At 41.0% G+C, this 27,717-nt stretch overlaps 1 protein-coding gene across 1 annotated transcript in view; it reads left to right on the top strand.

Annotated features, from left to right (window-relative positions):
• The window catches only part of Ryr2 (ryanodine receptor 2), a 466,338-nt gene that overhangs the window by 266,892 nt on the left and 171,729 nt on the right, over positions 1–27,717 (top strand). Inside the window, exons 37-48 of the mRNA XM_052156653.1 lie at positions 1,723–2,521; positions 5,062–5,262; positions 8,204–8,309; positions 9,773–9,916; positions 12,047–12,320; positions 14,792–14,906; positions 16,314–16,446; positions 17,350–17,453; positions 20,692–20,827; positions 22,036–22,222; positions 24,619–24,724; positions 26,844–26,964. Of these exons, the coding sequence (XP_052012613.1) occupies positions 1,723–2,521; positions 5,062–5,262; positions 8,204–8,309; positions 9,773–9,916; positions 12,047–12,320; positions 14,792–14,906; positions 16,314–16,446; positions 17,350–17,453; positions 20,692–20,827; positions 22,036–22,222; positions 24,619–24,724; positions 26,844–26,964 (2,426 nt within the window). The remainder of the gene's footprint in view (positions 1–1,722; positions 2,522–5,061; positions 5,263–8,203; positions 8,310–9,772; positions 9,917–12,046; positions 12,321–14,791; positions 14,907–16,313; positions 16,447–17,349; positions 17,454–20,691; positions 20,828–22,035; positions 22,223–24,618; positions 24,725–26,843; positions 26,965–27,717) is intronic.

Genomic DNA, 27,717 nt, shown 5'->3' with positions numbered 1-27,717 from the left:
TTTATATGTGTATAAGGCATGGGTGTTCAGATGGAGGCCAGAAAGGGCATTGGATTCCCTGAGGTTGGACTTATTGGTAGTTGTGAGCCACCTGCTGTTGGTCCAGGAAGAGCAGCACGTTGCTCTTAACTTCTGAGCCCTCTCTTCAGCCTTGCGATTATTATTTATTTTCTTCTTTGGGGAGGGAGGGAGCTTTGCCTCTTCACCTGGGAAGGGAGCTCCTCAGCGGCGGCAAGCTTGTGCTCTTCACACTTCCCACAGTGCTTAATGTGTTCTAGAAATGAATAAAGGAATAGTATTGAGGCAGGAAATCGTTCCTCCCTCAGGAGATGTTAAAGCTATGAGTTGTGTTTGTCAGACTTTGAAAAACTAACAAACAACCTAGAGAAATCAGTAGCTCTCAAGTGAGCATTTGTTTGTAGCTCAAATTCTATGGGTCGTGGGTCCTCTACTGCTCTTCCAAGGCTGACGGCCAAGAAAGAAAACAGTGGAGGAAAGCCGTTCTGGATGAGCAGGTCTTTGTTTTCATGAGGGTTATGTCATAGTTCTGCTTCTGATGCCAGTGTCTCCTGTGCACTATGTATGCAATTTAGACTCAGTAGGACATATGGACATAGCCAAGAAACCATATGTAATAGCAGAAATGGTGTGTTAGGCATTCCCTGGCCATGTGGTTTAGGAGAAACAGAGCGGACTGACCTACAGGCCCAGGCTGACATAGATGAGGTCACCATCATCAGAGATGGTTCTTATGGCAGAGGAGGCCAGGATCTGGGAGACTCACAACCAGTCAAAGTGAAGTGACTCTTCGAACTATAGAGTGCTTATCCCCCAGATGACTCATCCTTATTACCCCTCCCACAAAGCATGGCCTTCTGCATATGACTGAATCCCTGTACTTGAAAATTCCCAGCAGCTGCTGAGGCCGGCTGCATGTCAGCTTTGTGGATAGGCAGGAAGGTCCTCACAAAGCCCCTAATAGTTAGTTAGTGGTAGTTGATGGCCACTGGGAAAAGGAGTCAGTTTTCATTTATTTAAGGGTGTGTAGTCCCCAGCAGGCCTATGTCGCACTCCAGTGGATGCCCTCACACCCATGAGTATATGACGTCGTCAAAGAATAAATAAAATAATTATTTAAAAGAGGGGTTCAGGAAATCACCCTTTTAGTTTGCTAAGAGGAAAATGCCTCTTGCATTTTCTTGTTTTATGAGCTAGATGCATGTACCCTGGTGGGTGATGTGGGGTCTGTGCAAGAGGCTTGAGGATGGAAGCTCTGTTCACCCATGTCTGCCCTGTCGGGGTCATAGTGCAGAGATAGTGGCACTATGGCCCAAGGAAAAGCCTTCTTTTTCACTTCGTGTTAGCTTGTTGTAAAAGGAAAAGCAGATTCCCTCCTCCTGCCCCCCCCCCAGAAGAATTTTCAGGCTCTGACATTGGGGAGTCTCAGGCTTGGGCTGAAACACTCACATCTAAAAGGGTGCTTACAGCGTCACTGCCAGGGAGGATGAAGGAAGTTCTAGATGAACTCAGCATTGATACATTCAGCTTAAATCTTTTAAGTAAAACAAAAACAAAAACAAAAATATAAATGACAACAAAAACAACAGCAAAAAGTGTAAGCCAGCTAGAAATGATTTACAAATACTGTGAAGTCGGTAAATGTTAGAAAATTAAAAGATGTGGGTGCCTGCTCCCTTAACTCTCCTCCCCTCCCGTCCACAGATCAGTCGATATCTTGGAGCTGACTGAGCAGGAGGAGTTGTTACAGTTTCACTATCACACGCTCCGCCTGTACTCGGCTGTCTGCGCCCTTGGGAATCATCGGGTGGCTCACGCGCTGTGCAGCCACGTGGACGAACCTCAGCTGCTCTACGCCATCGAGAACAAGTACATGCCTGGCTTGCTGCGAGCTGGCTACTATGACCTGCTGATCGACATCCACCTCAGCTCCTATGCCACCGCCAGGCTCATGATGAACAACGAGTTCATTGTCCCTATGACAGAGGAGACAAAGAGCATCACCCTCTTCCCCGATGAGAACAAGAAACATGGCCTACCCGGCATAGGCCTCAGCACCTCCCTCCGGCCTCGGATGCGCTTTTCCTCCCCTAGTTTCGTGAGCATTAGCAACGACTGTTATCAGTACAGTCCCGAGTTTCCGCTGGATATCCTCAAGGCCAAGACCATGCAGATGCTCACAGAAGCGGTCAAGGAGGGCAGCCTCCATGCGCGGGACCCTGTGGGCGGGACCACGGAGTTCCTCTTTGTGCCTCTCATCAAGCTGTTCTACACCCTGCTCATCATGGGCGTCTTTCACAATGAGGATCTGAAACACATCCTGCAGTTGATCGAGCCCAGGGTTTTTAAGGAAGCTGCTGCTCCCGAGGAGGCAGGAGGCACCCCAGAGAAGGAGATCAGTATAGAAGACTCCAAGCTGGAAGGTGAAGAAGAAGCCAAAGGGGGCCAAAGGCCCAAGGAAGGCTTGCTCCAGATGAAACTCCCGGAGCCTGTTAAGCTACAGGTAGCTGCAGAAAAAAAATGGAGGGGCTTTCAGAATTGGTCAGTGTTAAAGTTCTAAGATGGACCTGGTTTCCTTTCTCTCTTGTGTTGCTCTTTATAAATAGACTTTCTGTTCTTTACCTTCACTGTTCACTACCCATGCATTTGTGTGTCTCCCCATGTTTCTTCATAAGTGTTTCGCCCCGCCCCGGCCCCCATGATAATTGTGTGAATTTAAGGCACACGCATCCCCTTTCCTCCCACCTCCTCTGTTGTCCATGCTAGAACATGCACATACACCTCCACTGAGAAAGCAAGAGTGATCTTTTCCAACGTCTATGTAAGGAGTCTAGACATTGCTTGGCTTTGTGTTTGTGGAGGGTTATGAAGTTTGCTTAATTCATGCCTCTTCCATGCTTTAGTTTGACATTTGAGTTATTGGCATTAGTTCATTGGTATTAGTTTAGTTTTGCTAATCACCTCAGTCAATATCAATATTCTGGACCATATGCTTGGTGTAGACAGAAGGAAGCAGGTATGAGTTCTGCCTTCCAGAAATGCACAGTCTCTAGGGAGATTTGTACTTGATCATGAATTGCCAAAGATGAATCACTAGAAGAAGGATCTTTTGGAGTTCTGTTAGGAAGAGAAGGAAGGGTCTTTGCAGGTGGTGATTTTTAACCTGAGGTTAGGTAGAGAAGGTAAGGTTCGATAGGGAAACTAGGGGGTTTGGGTAGAGGGTCCCAGGTGCTGATACATACAGCAGGCAGTGCTGCATGGGGCCTGAGGCTGGAGAGGCCAGGTGCTTGCTCTAAAGAGAGCAGAGGAGGTGAGGTCACAGGGCAGCCCAGAGTCTGTTTCTTCAGCAAGCAGTCAGACTTGTCTAGACCCGAGGACATAGCTCTCTCCTGCTGTCTCCTGACAAAAGACTTGGAGAAAGAAGATGAGATTAAGTTGGAATGATCATACATACCATATTGACACACAGGACTTTTTTTTTCTTTCTTTCTTTTTTCTTTTCTTTTTTTTTTTTATTGAATATTGTCTTTGTTTACATTGTCAATGGTAAAACCTTTCCTGATATCCCCCCTCCCCTAAGACTTCCAACCCCCCCTTCTCCTTTCCCCTGCCTCCATGTATATGCCTCTCCACCCAACTCCCCCCACCCCCCCCCACTGCCCCCACCCTCACCCTCACTCCCCCATCCCTCCCACCCCCATTTCCCTTTGTTCGGGCCTCTGTTGAGCCTTTACCTGACCAAGGACCATTCTTCCCACTGATGCCCAACAAGGCCTTCCTTTGTCACATTTTTGGCTGCAACCATGTGTGCCCCTTGGTTGATGGTTCGATCCCTGGGAGTCCTGGGGCATCTGGGTGACTGAAATCATTGTTCTTCCCATGGGGCTATAAACCCTTTCAGCTCCTCTGGACCATCCTCCAGCTCCTCCATTGGGGACCCCATGCCCAGTCCAATAGTTGGTTGCTAGCATCTGCCTCTGTATTTGTAAGGCTCTGGCAGGACACACAGGACTTTTTCAAGTTTTCTTTTGGACCACTGTGTATTTACTACAAAGGGTGTTAAGTATAGTAGTGGTTCTTCCAAATTTGACTCATATTCTTTTAATAGGCAACTTCCTTTCCAAAGTATTTGGATTTGTTTACATGTATGTATCTGTGTGGGAGTGCAGGCATATGAGAACTGGTACCCACAGGGGTCATAATAGAGCATCAGATCCCCTAGAGCTGAAGTTAGGAAGTTGTTAGCCCCCTGGCTTGGGTGCTGAGAACTTGACTCAAGGCGTCTGATATAACAACAAAGTCTCTTAACTTTGAGCCGTCCCTTCAAGCCCCTGAGATCTGGGCTTCCTCCCCCCCCCCCCCCCCCTGTATTGCTTGGAATTGCATTCAAGGCCTCACACTTGCTCCTTGGCAAGCGTTCTACCACAGAGCTACATCTTCACATCTTTCACAGACACACTTAGCAACAAACATTCTCAACAGATACTCTACTAGTTAAAATTTGTTTGGTTTTTCTATAAGAAATCACTGAGCTAGCCACTTAAGAGTGAACTTTCACCTCATAATCAGCTTGTATATGACCACCATATTCTGGCCCTGGATCATGGATTCATGATGTCTTTCTGCTCAGCAAAGTTCACTCCGTGTTCTTTCTCTAAAGCTACATTACCATACCCTTCCTCCAACAATTGAGTTATAATCTAATTACAGGCATTTTGAAAGCAAGGCATTCTATTTTCCAACCAATCGTGAAAACTCTACCAGAAGATCCCTTTGTAAACCCCTCCTTATTTATCCATAGGCTGCTCTGCCTGTGGCACTGCAGAGGACTTCTGAGTGATTACCTCCTCCAGGGGCATGTATCTACTATGCTGGCCTGTTCTTGTTAACTTCATTCAGTAAGACTAAGCACATTTCTGCTTGTAAAGTGCTAAGATGCTGTGTTTTAGAGAGAATAGGAAACCAAGAACATTTAACACTGGTTATAACTTGATATACATTAAATATTAATGCTAATGTGTATCTTTTAAATTATCTTCTCAGATGTGCCTCTTGCTTCAGTACCTCTGTGACTGCCAGGTTCGGCACCGGATCGAAGCCATTGTAGCCTTTTCAGATGACTTTGTAGCTAAACTCCAAGACAATCAACGGTTCAGGTATAATGAAGTCATGCAAGCCTTAAACATGTCTGCCGCACTCACTGCCAGGAAAACCAAGGAGTTCCGGTCACCACCACAGGAGCAGGTACCAGAGTGGAAGGAAAGAGCTTCTGTCTCATTTTGGAGTTTTAGAGCAGTCAGAATCTGTGCATTACAAAACTGCATAAGTTATGAATGGCTTTTTCCTTTTCTGTTCTGTTGAAATTAGCTATATTCATTTGATCATTTGATTAGTCTCAGTTTCACCAAAAGAATTTACCTGTTTACAATAAACTATTACTTATTATTCAATGAGATGTTGTTATACTATTTGATAAATAAGTAAAAGGCATCAGGTCAACTAGAGTTGATTCAAGGAAGTCAGGATGTAACAATTTGAGGTTCCATAAATAGTGACAATATTCAACCAGAGGTAGGTCAACTTTTACCAGCCTGGGTCACTTCAAATAATAGAAACCCTCCACTCCAGGAACAGAGACTAGGTTCTTTCAGGTTGGCACCCTTGTAGAAGAAAGGGCCAGTAGTCCCAGGGCCCTTTCTCTACAGTCTTCCATTGGCTAATGTCAGAGAATGCTAGCTAGAGTTTGAGTATGATCCAGAGTTCATTGCATCACACTGAAAATGTTCATATTTGAGTTAAAAATCTCTCCTTTGACTACACCCAGAAAAGGTCTAAGTGAACAAAGAAGATGCCAACACTCAGACTGCAGCTCTTTTTATGACAAAGCTGTGCTTACGAAACTTCTCTAGAAAAGAAAAATAAAACCAGAAGGGTCTTAGCAAAGAAGAAAGGGCCAAAGAAGAATCTGGGGCATTTTAGATTTTAAAAAAATACAATAGCTAGTAAGAGAAATGGGCTGGAGAACAGGATGGAGATGGCAGAGGTGGCATTTTAACTTGGAAGAGAGCAGTGCAGAAGAATCCTCAGAGGAAAAGAGAGAAGAGAGACAGCAAAGAGAGACAGGATCTCAGTATGATATTGAGCTGCAAAGGAGGAGCAATAGGCAGACTGAAAAAGGTCACTGAAGAAAATATCTTAAAATATCTCAGCTTTCCTAAAGCTTCAGCCCTTGAATATAGTTTCTCATGTTGTGGTGACCTCCAACCATACAATCATGTCATTGCTACTTCATAACTAATTTTGTTACTTTTATGAATTGTAATGTAAATATCTGATATGCAGGATATGTAGTATGTGACCCCCCTGGAGGAGTCATTTGACCACCAAAGGGGTTGTGACCTACAGGTTGAGAACTGTTCCTCTAAAGGACATGCAACTAGATTCAAGAAGGCAGCCAAGCCCTCAACAGGAAAACCCAAAGGATTTCACACCAATGTATATTATAGCTGAGTTTCTGAAAATTATGGCCAAGGAAAAAGTTTTGAAAGAAATGAAGTCTTACATGCAGAGGGAAGATAAGTCTGAGTAGCAGTAGGTTATTTTCAGAGATGATGGGGTAGAGGTATGTCCACACCACTGAAAGAGAAGACCTGTCAGCTCAGAGCTCTACATGCTGCACAAAAGACCTTTCAGGAGGAAGTGAGCATTGAGATACTTAAAAAGAAGAATCTGGAAAGATGATACGGAGGTTAAGTCTGCTTCCTCCTCTCCAGGAAGACTCAAGTTCGGTTCAAAGCTTCTACATGTTCAAAGCTCACAGCCACCTATAACTCTAGCTCCAGTACATATGATAACCTTTTCTGGCCTCTAAGGCATCTGCCTACCCTACCTCCCCCCAAGCATTTAAATGCAATAAAATGTAAAGTTAGGGAATCTTGCACATGCTATTTAAAAATAAAACCTAAAGATTTTTTTTAACAGAAAGGAAAAGACAGATGGCAGAAGAAAATAGAGAAAGAAAAATAAAAAAAAACAAAACAAAACACTGGAAAGTGTTAGGCTTACACACATAAATAAAAACACATTTTATCTCTTAGCTTTATCCAAATATTGTTTAGGAGTTAAGTAGATATTATACAACTATCTTTTGCTGTCCTGACTGGGTGTGTAGGGAATTTAAGATGACTGTATTGTAAATGGAGATTAGAGGGACAAGGAGAGAGATAAGACTTTAGAATTCTTCCCAATTGGAGAAATGCTGGTACCAGCACATAAGTCATACATAAAGGCATGTGTGATCTCTCTTTATTATATCTCCTAAGAGCATATGAATCTGTAATTATCTCAAATCTCTAATAAAAGGACATTATAAACTATAAACATTTTCAAAAGAAAACTATAGGAGGACATCAAAGCCCTCTTATCTTAGTTTGTGAATTTAATGTTATTGGTACTAAAATATAAGCAGAAGGGAGGGAGAGTCCTGAGCTTGAATAAAATATGAAAACCATCAGCAGCATAGCTATTGTGTGGTTCCTATTGTGTTTAGATCTTTTCTTCTCTTCCAATTGGTATCCTTCCCAAAACCTTTCTTTAAAATATGCACAAAGAGCCCTTGTTAGAAAAGTATGGGTATGTGGAGCATATAAAATTGTAAAGAATATAATCAAATACTTCAAAAAGATAGATTATATATGTGTATATATATATATATGTACATATATACATATGCACACATATGTCTACATATATGTAGGAGAGTGTATGCTTTGTGTGTGTAGGTGCCCTTGAAGTCAGAAGAAGGTGTCAGATCCCCTGGAGGAATGTGACAGGAAGTTATAAGTTACCTGATATGGGCACTGGGAACTAAACTTGTTTCCTTTGGAAGAACAGAAAGCATTTTTTTCCTATCTATCCCCTAAAACACCGGTAGTTAAGGTTTATGATTCTAACATTTAGTAGACCTGAAGAGGATTCTACACAGTTATAACTATTTTTCATCTCCCAGAACCCAAGAAAAATTGATTTATTTTGTGATTTTGGTTGGGTTGAATGATAGAAGTGGCTTTTCACTTGTCGAGGGGAGTAATTTGTGCTCATGAGAAATGAGATTTTGAATGCTCCTGAATTCAGATTTACCATTCTTTCCTCTCTTGTTGGTCGTCTTGTTGTTTTTCTCTTCTAGATTAACATGCTTCTCAATTTTAAGGATGACAAAAGTGAATGCCCCTGCCCGGAAGAAATCCGAGACCAACTCCTAGATTTCCATGAGGACCTAATGACTCACTGTGGTAAACTTGTTGCTCTGACAGTCTCTGTTGCTGTGTCAAATATCATGACCAAGGATAATTTAGGAGAGGAAATACTTATTTAGCTTGGACTTACTAGGTCCCAGTCCATCAATAAGGGAAGTCAGGGCCAGAATCCAAGCAAGAACCTAAAGAAATGGTGTAGGAAATGCTGCTTGCTGTCTTGTTCAGGTTTATGCTTAGCTAGTTTCCCAGCATGTTGTATTACTACCTTCCTAGCTAATGGTGACACTCATTGTGGCCTGTCTACTTCTCTATCAATTGACAATCAAGACAGTGTTTCATAGGCATACCTACAGACCAACCTGATAGGGAAACTACTCAGTTGAATAACAGTAATCAAAGAAACAGAGGCCTGTATTTCATTATGAAATGATGTGAAAGGTTTGAGTTGTATTTATTTATTTATTTATTTATTTATTTATTTATTTATTTATTTATTTTTATTTGGTTTTATCAAGACAGGGTTTCTCTGTGTAGCCCTGGCTGTCCTGGAACTCACTCTGTAGACCAGGCTTGCCTCGAACTCAGAAATCCGCCTGCCTCTGCCTCCCAGAGTGCTGGAATTATAGGCGTGCACCACCACCGCCCGGCTAGGTTTGAGTTTTAATAACAGAAAATTAATTTGTAATTTTTCCAGTGATGTAGATAGATAAGCAGATATAAGTAAAGAACTAACTAGCTAGATTTTTATACATATATGTAATATGAATGACAGATGTATCCCCAGTCAGCTTATGCTTATCGTATTCTAGAAAATATTAAGAGTATCATACTGCACAGTAATTTTATGAATGAAAACCCACTTGCCTACATATTATGCTGTCTATATAATATCAATAAATTATACTGCAAACAGCAGAATTGTTGCTGTAGGTACAAATCATACCCTAGCTTACAGCATCTAGTTATGCCTTTCTCTCTACCTTTCATTGAAAACACTGAGAGAAGCGAGGAGTATAGAAGTCCTGTGAATTTTAGACAGGTAGGATAAGGTTCAGGCTAACAGTATTCAAAATCTTTGATGCTGCAAAGGTCAGGCAAAAGGCAGAATTGATTTTGACTCCTGATGGTGCCTTTTTGTTCTTCATTCATTGAGTGTGCCCTGATTGCCAATGGTCCTGGAATAATAAGAAGTGGGGGAAAAGAGGAAGTGGGGAGGGATGCTGAGACGAGAAGTGAATCTATCTGAGTGCTCTGGGGAGGGGGGGGGGGAAGGAGGGAGGGAAGGAGGGGGAGAGAGAGAGGAAGGGAGGGGGAGAGAGTGAGTGAGAAGGAGAGAAAGAGAGAAAGAGAAAGAGGGAGAGAGTCTAATAGGTGCTGTCAGGTGCTTGAAAGCTCACTAGAAGCTGAAGACAGAAAGCCTGGAGAGCCTGAGATTAGTTCCCAACTATGTACTGTTTTCAAAGTGTTTCCTTTTCTGCTCCCCCTGATGTTAATGCCAGGAATCGAACTGGATGAAGATGGATCCCTAGATGGAAGCAATGACTTAACAATCAGAGGACGTCTACTGTCCCTGGTAGAAAAGGTGACCTACCTGAAGAAGAAGCAAGCTGAGAAACCAGTTGCAAGTGACTCCAGAAAGTCCTGTAAGCATTTGACAGGTGCCTGGTCTAGTTCGCAGTGATAGTTGCTCGTCCTGAGAATGAACACCCATTCAGTAGGAGCTCCCAACTTTCAAGGCTCAGCTTGCTAAGTCCAGGCTTGTAAAACCTGCAAGTAGATGGTTGTATCCGCTGTACTCATGGGAGCAGCATGAGAGGTCGCTGCATTGTGGAGGGCATGAGCTGCCTGGTATCTGACATTTAGGTATTTGGTCAAGAGGAAGCATAGCTTGGGAGATGGCTCAGTAAAGGACTTTCAGTGTAAGTATGAAGATCAGAGTTTGTATACCTAGCACCCATGCAAAAAGCAGCAGTGTACACCTATAATCTCAGTACTTGGGAGGCAAAGACAGAGGACCCAGGGGGCTTGCTTTCTATGCAGTTTATCTGAAGCTATTGAGAGACCCTGACTCATAAGGTAAAGGGAAGAAGTCTTCAGGAACACATCAACATGAATCTCTTGCCTTGAACCTTATTTATATCCATGTATATATACATAGACAAATGCAAACAGACATACCCAGAGAAATTATAAAGGGAATGACTTAGCCCTCATAGATAGTGTAAACAAATTTGAAATGATTATATAAAATTAAGCCATTCCTTTTAAGGCTAAGTAGATATCTATATCTATGACAATATTTGGTTCTGAAGCCTTTTCTAAGTTTTCAAAACCACTGCTAAACATTTAGAATCATCTCTGGTTAATTGTATACTATTTGACCTTGAAAATGGCTGCCAGTCCTTGGAGCTAAATAAACCAGCCCTGCTGGACTCTGAGTTCTTCAAAAGTGTACTTTAATTCTAAAGGGGTCATGGAGCAGAGCCATTGGATCTAAATTTTTATCACCACATTTCTAAGATCCTACCAAATTTAAGCTACAGTACTGGTTTCATAAAGGTTCTTTCTAGAAAAAAAATTAAAAACCCTATTCATAAAATTATCATTTAGAGACATAACCAAGTTTGAGCCTGGCTGCTGTCAGCTAGTTTTCTAAGTTCCTAGCCAGCCACATTTGCTAATGTATCTATGGCTTTTGCCTGTTATCATGACAATGGGATTTTGTGGCATGTGGGACTATTTGGCAATTGTTTGCACTGTTTTTATTTGGATCCATTTGGTAGATTGTTATTTTCCCCTTAAATTAAATATAGGCACAAAATAGCTTCATTTGAGAATGAACTGATATATTAATGACAGAAATTAAGCTTCACTGCACCTCAGCCACATCTACCTTACCTAATTTACACGCCTCTATTTTACTTAAAGACGTTTGGAGATTTCTATAACTTTAAAAGAGATTATGTTGCATATTATGCACAGATAGCTTTGTATGCCTGATATGATTTTCTTCAGTTTAGTTATACCTGAACAACCAAACCTTTTCAGAGGCATTTTAAGTGACAATTTAGATCCAAATTTTCCACAGTGAACCGTTAGAGTTATAGTGGTGTCAGACCTTCTTGGAGGAAAGTCAGAGAAAAAAAACACCATAAAACTAAAAGTTTTGGTTCCTTGTGCTATTTGGCAGATTTGTGGGCTCTCAAAAGTAGTTGTTATTTTTCTGCTGTTCTGATAAAAATACAAGCTAAGAGAAGGCATCTTTGACCAAACAGTTCCTATGGGATGAAGTTTACCAAGGTGCGGAATCTGGGGTGAGGGGCAGGAAGCCCCTGACACAGTGATCACAGGGAACAGAGCCAGCTTATAAAACCTCAGAACCCATCTCCAGTGACATACTTTCTTTAACAAGGCTCCACCCCTTGGAGAGTCCATAACCTTCCCAACGCTACACCACCCACTGTAAAGCAAGTGTTCAAATACATGAGCCTATGAGGAACATTTTTCATTAAAACCATAACAGCTTATAACTCTAAATAACTCATCTTAATTATAGAAATATTATTTAGTCAGAAGTGCTTACTTTTATCCATAATAAACTACCTATGATCTCTCTGGAAAGAATAATAATATTTAGATAACATTTATCAAGAATATTTCAAGTATTCTTAAAATGTTCTAGCTTTTGTGATACCCATTTAAAGCTCTGAGGTTCTGGAGTTAAAATGTCTGATGTGTGTTCTTTTACTACTTGACACAAACCTGCCGTGCAGCCAGCCTCCAGCAACTCATTTCTGAGACTATGGTGCGGTGGGCTCAAGAGTCTGTCATCGAGGACCCTGAGCTGGTGAGGGCCATGTTTGTGCTGCTACATCGGCAGTATGATGGCATCGGGGGTCTAGTCCGAGCACTGCCAAAGACCTACACTATCAACGGTGTCTCTGTGGAGGACACCATCAATCTGCTTGCATCGCTCGGTCAGATCCGATCTCTGCTGAGTGTGAGGATGGGCAAGGAAGAGGAGAAGCTGATGATCCGTGGATTAGGGTAAATACATGACTGGAGCTCTCTTTCTCTTGTGCGTGCCTTCTCATGTTTGTAATGCCAGAAGGACACTGGTACCATAGTAACTCTGACTGGAATATGGGATGATGTCAAACATTTTTTCCTAGAGATTAAACTTTTAAACCAAATCAGAAAAATTGTTCACTGTGCCACAGGCAACCAGGTGGAAGGGATTTATCCTTGAAGACAAGCGGCTCTTGCTTCCCCAGTAGTAACTGCATGGAGCTCCTCAGTTAGGGTTCTGGCCTTGTGAGCTTTCTCCCACACTGGATATAGTCTTATGCAGGTCTTGTACAGCAGTCATAGGTTTTGAGAGTCCATAGGTGTACAATAGCCCTGTGGTATCCAGAAGATATTTTTCACAGAATAAACTGACATGCACCTTTTCATATTGAACAATATGTTAAAAAACTATTAAGCAACAAAAGTTTACTAATTTGACAGATAAAGATGCTAATGTGGTGTTGGCACACAGCAACTAGGTTGTCTTACAGCTCCCCCCCCCCAATGCATAATTATATATAAAAACATTAAATCTGTGACATGGGCTACTTACCAGCAGGAGGTAATAAGAAAGCTGTCACTGTCCATTGGATACTGGAAAAAGGAGGAGAGGGGGAACCAAGTTCTGATGATTCAACATTATGAGTTTATATTTTATCAACATCAGGGATTAACATTGATGCCTCATCTTTAGGAGTAAGAGTAAAGCCAACCACGTTTTCTCCCAGTGATCATAGAAAGGTATTCTAAAGTTAGAGTTATAATTTAAGAAATCCAAATAGTAATATCATCATCATCATCATCATCATCATCATCATCACCACTACCACCACTACCACCATCCTCATCATCAACAATGTAGATTATATGGTGTTCAAGAGAAAAATGCAGAAAACTATAGAGATCTGAAAGGTACAGTGGTAGAAAACAATGAAAGAATATTTATAGAAAATTGTAATTAGGGCCAGGCATGGAAGTACATCTTTAATTCTAGCACTTGGGAGGCAGAGGCAGGTGGATATCGGTGAAGTTGAGACTGACAGCATCTCAAACAGAAATAAAGAGAATATAATTAGATAAAAATCAGAAAGACTGAGCCAAAAAATGTCATGGCTGCATGAATTGAATAAAAGACAAATACCTAACCTCGAGATGGGAGGGCTGTCTCAGTGGCTCCGTATGCTTACTGCTCTTGTATGGGACTCAGGTTGGATTCTTAGTTCCAATATCTGGCAGCTCACAACTGCCTGTAACTCCAAGTGATCTGAGGTCCTTTTCTGGCCTCCATGGGCACCTGAAGCCAACGTATACACCCCCACACATAATATATACACATAATGAAGAGAAAAAGATAAATTTGTCTTCTCTTGTATGAAACTAAAACACAATCCAGAAGACTTAAATAAATCATTAAAGATGGCATCATTATCACTTACATATGTTTTTATATCTCAGAACAATACTGTATATTGCTTGTGAGCCTATTAATATTCAAATTATAAAAAAGGACTGGAAGATTATATTTCACATTCACCATGATGGGTATACATTGAAAATATAAGAGCCCTAATGTGATATGTTACAAAACAGAAAAATCTATGCCAATAAGCAAACAATGTGTTCTCTGGACTTTGCCTACAATGAAATGAGATTGAATGTTATTTGGATCTTAATATTTGGATCTAACCCAAGGAAGCCTCTTATATAAGAGAAATGTTTTTTAAATTAAGCTAATGAAAAACACAAAGTCTTCTAGGAGTTAGAGATTACTTGTTAAGTAAACACATTAGCAGCAATGTGTTCCATTAACAAATAAATTGTTCATTAGTGATATAAATAAAAATTATATTAGAGAATAAAATTCTTTTTTGATAAAATGATGTGCTTCATAAATACCAACTTACCTACATGGCAAGAACAAGATATGTACAATCACCAAACCATACATGAATGATACAGTGAAAGAAATGAAAGACAGTTTCCAGGTGTGTGTGTGTGTGTGTGTGTGTGTGTGTGTCTATGTGTGTTTGATAGAGACAGAGACAGAGATACACAGAGATAGACTGAGAGGCAGAGAGAAAGAGAGAAAGAGAGAACTTATTGCTTTAGACTTGACAAGAAAATATTGCATAGAAAACTCTTGTGGTGATTAATCCTGAAATAGATGTCTACAAACTTTGTTTTATTTACAATTAGTGATTGTTTCCCAGTCAGGATGAAGATCCTTGAGAATACCACAATGTAATATTTAAGGCAGAAATGATGTTAGAATTATTTTGTGGTCCACTTGCTGCCATTCCTTTTAATGTCCATGATAACTGGAGAAGGGGGCTACTTCTGTCTTCACATGCATCCAGTTTCTCTCAGAGAATCAGAGCGTAAGCATTTAGGCATGTCATAACTTACCTATTCAATAGAAAATAACACTGTTGTAATTATGTTCTTTCTAGGGATATCATGAATAACAAAGTGTTTTACCAGCATCCCAATCTCATGAGGGCTCTTGGGATGCATGAAACAGTGATGGAGGTCATGGTGAACGTCCTTGGAGGCGGGGAGTCCAAGGTAAATTACAGCCTTGACTTTAGGGAGCCATATTGCAGAGAAAGTACAGGAGTGATTATTTCTTACATTCATACAGCGAACTTGTGTTTAAAGAACACCAACACACACACACACACACACACACACACACACACACACACACCCTGAGTCTACGAGTTGTAGTTGACTATTTGAATTTTCCTTAATATTGAAAAAAGAGATTCCTATACTGTGCTTTTTCATTTGTTGTCTCCTAAGTGAGTTTCCTTAAAGGATATTTAGCAACTTACAAAGAGCGCATACCTATTTCAATAGCAAACCCCATCATATCATAAGTACAGGTTTAGACTCCGTGATTGCTCAGATTCATACAACATATGGATGCTCTAAATTTCAAAAACAAATGCTTAGACAGGGTTGTTCTGGAATGAGTTTGTGGTAAGATTTTTAAAGTTAACTTTTAAGTAAGTACAATTTACAGCAAAGTCTGAAACACCCAGATATCTAGAAGAAAGAGCACAGCAAAGAGCTCCACCATCACTCCATGTAAAGCAGCACAGTTCCATTGAGATGCAAATGTTATGCCTAAATTTAAGTCACAACACTTATTCTTTACAATATGTATAAGCCTAGGTTTTTCATGACCCGCAGACAGACATTTAAAGACCTTTACAATGCATTGAGTTCAGGAAGAAGCATCTAGGGTGGCAGTTCTCAACCTGTGAGTCACAACCCTAATGGGGCCAGAGGGGTCACATATCAGCTAGCCTTCATATCAGATATTTACATTATGATTCATGACAGTAGCAAAGTTATGGTTATGAAGTTGCAACAAAAATAATTTTTTGTTTGGGGACACTACAACATGAAGAATTGTATTAAAGGGTTACAACTTTACGAAAGTTGAGAGCTTAACCTTAGATTCTAGGGTAAGGAGAGATGCATGTATGGGTGCTGACCACTGGGGCCTTCTAGACAGAACCTTGGGAAAGAAGTGGTGTCTAGAGCAGGCAGGTTGTAAGGCCCCGGAATATCAACAATAACAACAATAACAATAATCGATGATGATAAAAACATCCCATTATGAAACTCCAAGTTCAGTGTATCTTTCCTTTCTGTTCCTAAGTTCTTAACATCCATCCACATTTTCTGAATTATATAAGATGGAATCAGAGAGATTATGTAGGCCCAGACTACATGTAAGTTTAGGGCTAAGTGGCAACGCAATCTGTGGATGCAGGCAGGTTTGGGAGTTGATGTTAGGTTTGGTGTTCAGCGGCTAGAGGACTGAGTGACTCACAGGCTGGGTGTTTGAAGGTCTCCAGTAACTGAGCTTGGTTTTCACGGGTTGGCACTGCCCCGGTGCTTCACCTTCAGAGTTTAATCCTACCATTTGTTTCAGCCTCTAACCTGATACTCTTTTTATAGGAAATCACCTTCCCCAAGATGGTGGCCAACTGCTGCCGTTTTCTCTGTTACTTTTGTCGTATAAGTAGGCAGAATCAGAAAGCCATGTTTGATCATCTCAGTTACTTATTGGAAAACAGCAGTGTTGGTCTTGGTAAGTTAATGTGTGATGTGAATTTAGTTTTGAAAGGAAAGCTGACCTGGATAGGAGCTGGAGTGGTGACTTGGTGGTTATAAGCACTTGCTGCTCCTGCAGAGGACTGGTGCTCGGATCCTAGGACCCATGTTCGGTGCCTCACAACTGCTTGTAACTGCACCCTAGATAAAGTTACCAGTTTTGACTTAGATAGTAGACAGTCAGTTAATTTTCTCATCTTTGTATTATCTGACAAAAAGAAACTTAAGAGTAGGAAGGGTTTATCCAGCTCACACTTTGTGGGTATAAAGTGTTACTGTGGGGAAGGATTGGTGGCCGTGGCCACTGTCTGGTGTGGCAGTGGCTGGGAAGATGAGGCTGTTTGCTGATATCTGAGCAGATTAAGAAGCAGGGGGCAAGGAGGATGCAGGCAACACTCATCTGTCTTTATCTTTTTTAAAATTCAGTCCAAGCTCTCTGCCCATGGAGCAGCACCACCCATATGTAGGGTGTGTCTTCCCATCATTCCGTTATCCTACTCTAAAAATGCATCCCCAGACATGCCCAGAGGTTTGCCACCTAAACGGATTTTTTATACTGTCTAGTTTATATCAGTTTAAATGATTATAACACTCAAACATAGCATTTTTAAGAATCAGAGTAGATCTGAAGTATTCTCATCATAAAACTTGGTAAGACCTTGAAGTTTGAATGTTCATTTGTGCAGCTGAATTCTTTCATAGTTTGCATACATTTTAATCATAGTATGCATACACATTTTTGATTGTCAAAGATCTTATAATGATTTAGGATAGTGTAATATATATGTTATTTAGGTATTAAGTGTTAGAAAGGTGTGTTTTCTTGCACTGTACTCCTAGCTCCATCACAATCCAGGTATTTCCTCTTTGTTTGAATTAGCCTCACCAGCCATGAGAGGTTCAACTCCTTTAGACGTGGCCGCGGCTTCCGTGATGGACAACAATGAGCTTGCCCTTGCTCTCCGAGAGCCAGATCTGGAGAAGGTGAGCCACGCCCCTGCCCTGAGTGTCTCGGACTGTGCCTTGGGCTGCCTTCAGTATAAGTACCTGTGCTGTAGTGAGTTAAATCATGGCATGTGATTATAATTCTGTAATGTCTTCTATTTGACATAATCTGTTCTCCTTTCTGTATCCACTAGATGTGATGAAGATAAAGTTTAGGAGAGGTTGTTTCTCTTACTATAATTATTTCCTGTGAAATAAGAATCACTTTCCATGACTAGCATAGTTTTTTCTCCATGATATTGGATATTTTGTTTAATAATAGAGTTCTAGTTTCCCTAAGGATATTTTTATCCTCCATTGTATAAGTATTGTATCACAGAAACACATGTGTTCCAGTAAGGATGCCAGTGAAATTGCAAGGCTGGGTGTTCCTAAGCATGTCTGACCATGTGTGTTGACCAGCATGCATGGAATGTTCCCTAAAGCATGGCTGCAGACCTTCTATGTGTTCATTTGGTCCTTTCCCCGGAGTCCCTCTCTCTCATTCCTTTACAGACATTAATCCTCTTAAACAGGATCCTCTCCTCCTCTTCCCAGGAATGGCCAATGGTTTCCTGGATCACTCGATGTAACAGCAAGGGACACAATTTTACTCCAACATCATCTACCCCATCTTCACAGGAACAGATCTGTTCCTGTGTCCTGCCACTGTCCTGCCTCTTGTCTTTGTTCCAGACACACAGATCTCACTGTGACTGAGCATTCCAGAAAACATCCATGTCTCAGGGCTTTGGTGATCATTATTCACTCTGTGTGCCATGTCCTTAGCCCCGCTAGCCTGTGGCTGTTTGTCAGATATCTTTTCTTATAATGATTCTAAAGTCATGCTTGTGCTCATATCTTCCAAGTCCTGCTGTTTAAAGTTGGAAGTCTATGTTTTGGTCCTTCTTATTATCTTTATGGCATTATTTTCTTTCATTGAAAATATTTTATATTACACACACACATTATATAATATATTTGCTAGATAGCATCTTTGTGATGCACACGTCATAGAATGTTTCTGCCCAAAACAAGTCATCTATGGCATCTCTAGAGGCTGTAGTCATTGGGGACCATGATCATATATGAGCTCCATAACCAGTTGTTACTGCAGGATTAAACAATGTTGTATTTATGTATTTCTAAAATCTACTCCCTAATCAGTATTGCTCCTGGTGACATCAGCATCTTTGCAAATGCTTGCTCAGTTTCAGAAAAGGTGTTGGCACGGGTGGACACCTGTGTGTACTGGTTACAAGTAGAAGGCAGTGAGCTCTTCCTGAGCCCCCTGCCATGTCAGATCAATGTCATGAAGTTTCACATCTCTGGCTCATGGAGAAAACTTTACTCCTATGTCTCATTAACCCCTTAAAATGGTATCTGGACCTTTGACAATACCAAGTATAAAGGGAGAAGTGGGGCAATTGGACACCCCTGCCAGGGTGCTGTTGAATGAACGTGGCACAGTGAGTCTGAAAAGCCCCCTCACAGTTTATCAGTTTAAACATGCACTCTCTACAATGAACTATACATAGAGTTTTTACATTCCTAGAGATTTGCTCAATGGAAAGGAATCCATCCTAGTCCACAGCTAAAATACCCATCATTGTACAAACTGGTGAGGGGGAAGCTGTGAACTATCCATCCATACACAATGGTTTGCTATTCAGCAACACAAGAGAGTTCAGTGTTAACTTATGGTACAAAGTGACTGAGTCTCAAATTCATACCACATAATAGAAGTCAGACACGGGAAGGTGTATGTCACACAATTCTCTGTGTGATATTATTGGTAATATAAGCTAACTTGTATTGAGAGAAAGCAGTTCATCTGGGGCTAGAAAATTATAGAACAAACTATGGAAAAGAGCACAGGGTACCGTGAGAGGAGGGTGGAATGGTGTGGAATACATTGAATAGGCCATTTTCTTGAACATCACTTGCCTTAATGCTACAGACATAAAAGTTGTAGCCGTAACATTTATTTTTAAGCTTGACAGAACTCTGCTAAGTTATTCCTGTAATGCTCTGTTACCATCAGCTATGACTTCTTTGGGGATGGATCTCGTTTTACATTACAATCCCTCATGAAATGTTACGCGCTATTATCATGCCTATGAAATGAAGCATCTTAAAAAGATAAACCAAGAAGCCATTATTTCTTTCATGTGTGAATTTCAACAGCACTGAAACGTGCTGCCGACAGGCAGGCTGAGTATCTCCCATCCAAGATACTTGGATACCATTGTGATTCAGACATGAGCATTTCTCTCTGAAAGGTTACCACACACACATAATGAAATATTTGATTCGGTGTTCTTAGTGAACCTGCCTTTTGAAAGTCACCTGTAATCTGAGGCCAGATATAGACTTTTCTATTTGTGATTTCATGAGAACACACAGTGCATTTTAGATTTCACAGCTTTGGGGATTTTAGATTTTTGGATTGCAGATGTATACCTCAGTTTTTATGGGCACTGACACTGCTACAAGGAGCATAAATAACTTGCTCAAAATGTTGCACTCCATGAGACATGTCTGGTCAAAACTGAGGAGATCCATCTCTAAGTTAGCATACCCCACTAAAGCGCCTTCTCATAACTGCCCCGCCATCGAATGGATGAATCATTTGGAGACAATTCTCTCCAAGATGCCTTTGCATCTCAGGCAGGAGTTCTTGTGCTCAGATGGTTTACAGCCCATTCCTTACCAGGTGAGCTGTAGGAGGACCTACTCAGGTGCTTTTGAATTGGGCCAGAGGACATTAGACATTCAGAGATGTGTCAGATATTATGATACTTGTATGCAAAGGTCTTGAGTATATGCCATGGAATTCAATAACATTATTTTCTCAGAGAATTCATTCATAATTTTGATGACTACATTTTATGTCAGTTATCGTGACATTAAAAAGAATTGCAAAAAATACATTTGTTAGGGCTAGAGAAATGTTTCAGTGGTAAAGAGTAATTACTACTCTTCTACAGTACTCAAGTTCTGTTCCCAGCACCCACACCAAGTAGTTGATAATGACCGCCTGCAACTCTAGCTCCAAGAGATTCAGTGCTGTCTTTTGGCCTCCCTGGGCACATGTACTCACACATATTTATATATACATATAAAGAAATAAAATGCATGTGTTTTAAATCACTCTTGGATAATCTCATTTGCCAGACAGCATAGGCTCATGTTGTTCCAAGTGAAGGCTAACCCCTTGCTCATCCTTACTTTGTAGGTAGTTCGCTATCTGGCTGGCTGTGGTCTGCAGAGCTGTCAGATGCTGGTGTCTAAGGGTTACCCAGACATTGGGTGGAATCCAGTTGAAGGAGAGCGATACCTTGACTTTCTCAGATTTGCAGTCTTCTGTAACGGTAGGACACTGCCACTGGCAAAACTGTGAAAATAGGAATTCTGAAGCAGATGGCTTAATGGTTAGGACCACTTATCTGCCCCTGTAGGAGACCCAAGTTCAATTCTCAGCACCCATATGAGATATCTTACAACTGCCTAGAACTCTAGCTCCAAGAGATCTGACATCCTCTCGTGGTCTCTGTGGGCACCTGTGCTTACATGCTCACACATTCATGTATATATGCAAAATTTAAAGTAAAAATCAATGTTTTAAATGAAAAAGTAAGGATCCATCATAGTATTTCATGAAGAATGTGAATATAAGAAATTATATATTTTATTTAATAGTTTTCATTCCACAGAAGTAACCCATAATACATTTTTAATGAGGATCATATTTTTATTGTTTAACTTCAAATCTATATTTACCTTCTGGATTTTTACAGTTGGCTCTTAAGGCTTAGGATTACAATAGCCTCTTCTTTCACAGATAGTTTGTCTCTGTAATGTTTTGCTTTACTTGGAAAATATTATCAAAGGAAGTAACTTATGTTGTTTAGTGTTACATCAGTCACTTTTTCATTGTTGTGTCAGAGTACCTAACAGAGGCACCCTGCGGGAGGAACCTAATCAGTCCATCGCTGCAGGAAAGTTGAGTGCAGTGGCTTAGTCCTTGGTTTGTAAGAACTTGCAATACAGCTTCTTGTGTGGCACCAACCAGGAAGTAAAGAATGATATAGCTAGAGGTAGAGCTTTCAAGGCCCTTGATGACAGCCTATAATAACCAGCGAGGCCCCAAGACCCAGTCATCTTGAGTGTCCCAAGACTGTTGGAAACAGATATCCAGACACACAAGTCTCTGAGGACCGTCTGGCATGCAGACCATAACAATACACACAGAAGTTGTGATGTGGGCTGTGCTAAATTTATGGGCCAGTAAGATGGCTCAGTGGGTAAAAGATTGCCACCGAGCCTAGATAACTATGTGAGTTCTATCCCTGAAACCCAGATGATAGAAGAAGAGAAACAATTCCTGTAGGTTGTTTTCTGGCTTTTGCGTGTCATGTGACCTGACCACCCCACTCCCAATAAACTAATGTAATTTGAAAGTTGAATTTACTATTATAGTATATTTCTAAGGTATACCTGTTTCTTTAAATGAGAAATGCTTATAACATAGGGTCCCCAGAAAGCCTATATTTTGTTCACAATCCTCTTTTGACTGCAGGGGAGAGTGTGGAAGAAAATGCAAATGTTGTGGTGAGGTTGCTCATCCGGAGACCTGAGTGCTTTGGTCCTGCCCTGAGAGGAGAAGGTGGTAATGGTCTCCTTGCAGCTATGGAAGAAGCCATAAAAATAGCTGAGGATCCTTCTAGAGATGGCCCCTCTCCAACCAGTGGATCCAGCAAAACCCTGTAGGTCTACTTGCATACCCTCAGCAAATGATATCACCCCATTAAGGTTGACAATGCGTGCATGGCATTCTGTTACTTATTATTTTACTGTCTGTCACTGAAGAGTGCCCCCTTGAAAACTGAGTGTCTTAGGTGAGTGGGGAGTTGGCTGTTGGGATAGACTAACATTGTGTGGACTTAGGACATGCATCTTTCAGGTACTTTCAAGCTAGACAAAGACTACAGTTTGAAAACCTGTATCCTTGACATTGGGGCATGATGTTGTCATCTACAAAGTGTTTGTCCACATTTATAGGCCATAAGTTAGCCATACCTGTAGAGTATAGATGATCAAAGGTGAATATCTGAGTGTGTGTGTGTGTGTGTGTGTGTGTGAACACACACATGCTTACATGTCCAGGGGCCAGAGGGAGGTATTGCTTGTCCTACTCTGTCTGTCACGTTTTACCTCATTCTTTGAGACAGAGCCACTCACTGAATTAGGAACTAGGCTGGCAGCTCCCAAGCCCTAGCAACCTTCCTGAACTGGCTCCTCCCCCAACCCTGGGGTGGCAGGCATGCATGAATGTGTCTGGATTTTTATGTGGGTTCTGGTGATTTGAACTGAGATCTTTATGCTTGTGATATAAGCTCCCTTTCCCACTGAACCATTGATCCAACCTCCCAAGATGAGTTTCTGTGGTACTTATAATATTATCAGATAAAGTTTATTTCTTTTAGTAAGAAAATAGGGGGCTGATTTCCTGAGTATGATGGTAATAGCAAAGAAAACAGATACAATTCAGAGGATCAGAATGCTTGGTGAATGTACTACAGAGAGATGTGTGGCAGGAGACATTGATGCTAATCTAGTAGGGCCATAAGGCACTGCAGATGGGCATGTTTTTGATCTGTGGAGGTAAATGTTCTCTGAGGGGGTCATGTGCCTACACTGTTAGTATAATTGTAAAGATAAAACATAGGGCTCAGAGGGAACAGACTTGCAAGTAAGGGAACTGACTTGCAAGTTAGGGAACCCCGTTTCTTCCACAGGCAGAGGAAGCACAGACCTTAAGTGTTTACCACTAAGTCATAGATGGTTAATGCAGTTCATAGCTGCTCTCACAGAGAGAAATACGCACTCGGAACTCAGAACAGGTTGATGCTAGCCTGTGTACACACAAAGGCTTAAGATCTCCCTGGTGCACTTACAAGGCAACTCCCTGCCACTATGCAGACTCTTGAGTCTAGTTGAAGATACCTCCCGCAAGCCACCAAGCAGGAAGGACATGCATATTTGCACCTATCAGCCAGATAATGGAATGCTTTCAGAGTGAGAACATTGAGGAGGTAGAGAAAGGAACAACTAGATTGTCTGTGGATGATGGAGTGAGGGTAAGGTTATTGGTATCATAGGTGAATACATGAAGTAAACTTCCAAATGTTACTCTCGACCAAGCAGTATACATGGGGTCTGACATATGTTATCATACATGATGTCTTTGGTTACCCTTTTTCTACTTGAGTGGTACTTGGAAAAGCACTTGTAAATTTATTTCATGATAGTCTTTCCACCATTTTTTTTAAATATACTGTGTGTCATTAAAAATGAGTGCAATTCACACATATATATATGTAGTTGCATATATGTATATATATTGTACATGTATATGCATTTCTTTATATATGGTGTAAAAGCAAAAAGGGACTATTTGGAAAAAGGCAGGGTGATGGAGGGATGAATATAAGAAAAGGACAATGTTGCAAATATGAAGATATCATAACAAATAGGAAGATATCATAACAAATATGAAGATATCATAACAAATATGAAGATATCATAACAAATATGAAGATATCATAACAAAAGCCATTTGTTTGCACACCAGCTCAAAAAATTAACAGAAAAAACTAAACAAACGAAGCAAGGGGCTGCAGACATGGTTTGGTGGTCACGAGAACTTGCTCTTCTTCTAGAGCCTCTTGTGTTTGGTTCTCAGCACTCAAAACAAGCAGCTCACAAGTGCATCCAATTCAAGTGTCAGGGATCTGAGACCTTCTGTGTGCATATACACAAACAAACATACTCATAAACCAAAAAGAACATAAAATCTTTAAGCCTAAAAAGAAAGAAATGATCGGAATCTATCAGATGAGAGATCCTTTGCCTATCCCATGGCAGGAATCTTAACATGCCCTTGCAATATGCTCTTGGTAATAGAATCCCCATTCTGATCCTTAATGCCTTGTTATTTTGTTTGAAAAAAGAATGTGGAAATTATTTGAAATATAAATAAAACATATATCTAATAAAAATACCACTGGTATTTCTGAGAAGCATGAAAGGACTGGTAGAAAAAGGCTATCACTGCAACGTCATTTATTTTCTGCTTCTTTTGGGACAAATTCCCCGAAAGTGATACAGAGGAGGAGGAAGATGATACCATCCACATGGGGAACGCCATCATGACCTTCTACGCGGCGCTGATTGACCTGCTTGGTCGCTGTGCTCCTGAAATGCATGTGAGTCTGTTTGGGGGCTTGAGGGCAGCAATCCTGATGCAGTCATCAGTTCCAAACATCATGAAGGCAGGGCTCACAGCAGCATGCCAAAGTAGTAATATCCATTAAAAATAATAGTTGTCACCTAACTGCTGAATGAATGTTTGCTTAGTTGGAAATGTCCCATTGGCTATAAAAATTGGTAATGAGATTGTCAGTAAATGTCTTTAATAGAATATGTAGTCACCCATATGTCTTTAAAACTCATGTGGCCTCCTTGCCTTTGAAGAAGAGATTTTGCTTTCCTTGCACAGTTTCTTCTTCTCTGATGGAAATCTATTTCCACCAATAATTGATTCCTTTTATATAATGATTATCTCTACTTGAGTACAACTGGGCAATACTGATTTCAAAACTGTAAAGCAGACGTAGTTATTGAGACATCATATGGTAGCAGGCCTATCATATCCAGACAAACTGATTTTGCACCAAAGCTTGGTCTTCTGGTTCACAGAAGTCTTTTACCCACTTTTCTGCACTATTCCTCAAGTCCTAAGTATAAGGCTTGTGTTACAAATGTCCAGTTTAGGGATGGGGACTCCAGAGTCACTTACTCTCTGCACTGTGACTAGCTGTAGTTATCGATAACAGCTTCTAGGCTCCTGAAGCCACACACCTAACTGAGGAGCTACAGGCAGTTGATGGCCATTGGGGCAGAAGAGTCACTCTTCTTTGGGAACTGCCCCCATGTTTTTGTGGATGGCCCTACACCATGCACATGTCGACAGCACAAATTTGGTTAGGTGGGTTCCTAATTCTTTAAGAAGATGAGAATGAGGCATGTTGGAGGGATCACAGGGAGTTTACAGAATGGAATTGGGGGTGAATATGATTGGCACATTATAAGCACTATGAAATGCTAAAAGAATAAGCTAACCTGCATGTCTATTTTCGAGCTGGGATAAACATGAATCCAGAGCGGGTGGCTTTCAACAGATTTCATTTCCCTGCCCTTGGTACCCACATTGGTTTTCAGTTCTTTAAAGGCCTTTCCTTTAGACTCACATGATAAAAATCTACATGATGTTCTCTTCTGTTGAAACCAGAGAAGAACCACAGAATAGAGAACAGTTGGAATATTAGAAAACCTGAAATCTTTTTTTATTAAAACTCAGCCTCTGCTGTTCATGTGATTTTTCACTTTAGTGACTGAGAAAGGATGATGAAAGAGGTATGTGTGGGAGGTAGTTGCAGAAAAAAACATGGACACTCACACAATTTGTACCTGTGCTGGTCTTGGGGAAAAGATCAGAGAAACTAAGAAATAAATTATAATACATAGATGCTTTGGGTTCTATTGTCTTGCCATCTTAAGGGTCTGGGAACGCTAAAGCAGACCAGTGATGGCTCACTGTGCCCCCTTGCTGCTGCTGAAGTTCTACCATCTTTACGATCATTAGCTGAACTCTTCAGTAGGCTTTGAATATCACTTGCTTTTCCTGCCTTGTGGTGAATGTAACAGATGCTGGTCCTGGCTCTAGAGATCAGTGGCTTAAGGAACTTCCTGAGTTCTGAGCTACCCTGATCCACTGGCACCGTGGGGACTTCCTCAGCTAGAAGTCTCAAATGGAATGTCAGGATTTATATAAACTGATCCCCCTCCTCCAAGAATCAGAACAGAATATGGGTGGATATAGTATTAATTCCTAAGAAAACAAAGAGGCTAAATATTCAATAAATATTAGCATATTTTCAGTGGCTCAGGATAGTGGCTATTTTATTGTATTCTTTCTCTGGTTATTGGAGGGTATATATAATTTTAAGGGCAATTGTTCATAGACTTTTCTGGTAATCAGTTTTCTTCTGGTACCTCAAACATTATAAAAAAAAATACAAACTTATTGGAAAACAGGTGGCCTAGACAGAAGTGTATATAACCTATTTTTCTTCATGTTTATGTATAAGCTGTGGTTTCCTGCCTTTATGACTGAGATGCAACTTCTGAGTGATGATTAGCTTTATACATGTGCAGGACTGACAATTGCTTTATATATGGATTCTCACAGTTTAAATTTTCTAAAAAAAACTACAGGTAGAGTCCACAACTAGTTCTAAGCTTGCTTTGTCCTTTCCTGCTTAGCTGATTCATGCCGGAAAGGGAGAAGCCATCCGAATCAGGTCTATTTTGCGATCTCTGATTCCATTGGGAGACTTGGTGGGTGTCATCAGCATTGCATTTCAGATGCCAACAATAGCCAAAGGTAAGACCAGCATCCATCCTGTGTGTCCTGTAGAACTTGGAAGACAGTACTTTATGAAAATCTTATCAGTGTTTGGCATCCCCTCTCCCACCTCCATCTTGGGAGGAGGGAGATGCCTGCTCATGTAGAGGCATGGGCAGGTCCTTACTGCATTGTGTCCTGTGTGTTTGAGAAGGTGGTGATAATGGAATAGCAGTGGTATCACATCAGTGGGTTTTAAATCTCAGGCAGTTGTGATTATATTAAAATCAATGCCCATAGAGCACCTGAGTTCAATTCCCGGGACATACATGGTAAAACCCACAAGACCACATTGCAAATATTTATGAGGTGGATTGTATAGTTGTGATATCAGGTAACTACCTTTTTCTCCCTGGCATGGTAGGCTGGTCACTTTTTCAAGATGTTTCTTCTCACGGTCCCTCAGAAAAGTTCCCAAATGGAGTAAAACCACAAAGCAAGTGGTATTGTCATGAAGCCCCTTGGAGAATGCAGACCCCTCATTGGTGTAGGAGATATCCTGGCACACACGTTTTTGATACAGTTGGAGCAACTAGTCTTTATTCTGAAGAATAAGAAGGGGCATCTGACCCTGAGGAAGCACAGCTATCAGACTTCCAGACTGCCTCCTTCCTGTCTGTCTTTGAGACTAGTCAAGATCCCGTGGTGGTTGGTTTCCTACCAGAGGATCAGACAGTCTCTGTTCTAAAAACTGATACTTCATCATGGAGGCAGGAAATAAGGTCTTAAAAT

The sequence above is a fragment of the Apodemus sylvaticus genome, chromosome 14, assembly GCF_947179515.1.
Source record: "Apodemus sylvaticus chromosome 14, mApoSyl1.1, whole genome shotgun sequence".
In the NCBI taxonomy this organism is placed as follows: Eukaryota; Metazoa; Chordata; class Mammalia; order Rodentia; family Muridae; genus Apodemus; species Apodemus sylvaticus.
This window is presented reverse-complemented; position numbering and strand designations above follow the sequence as displayed.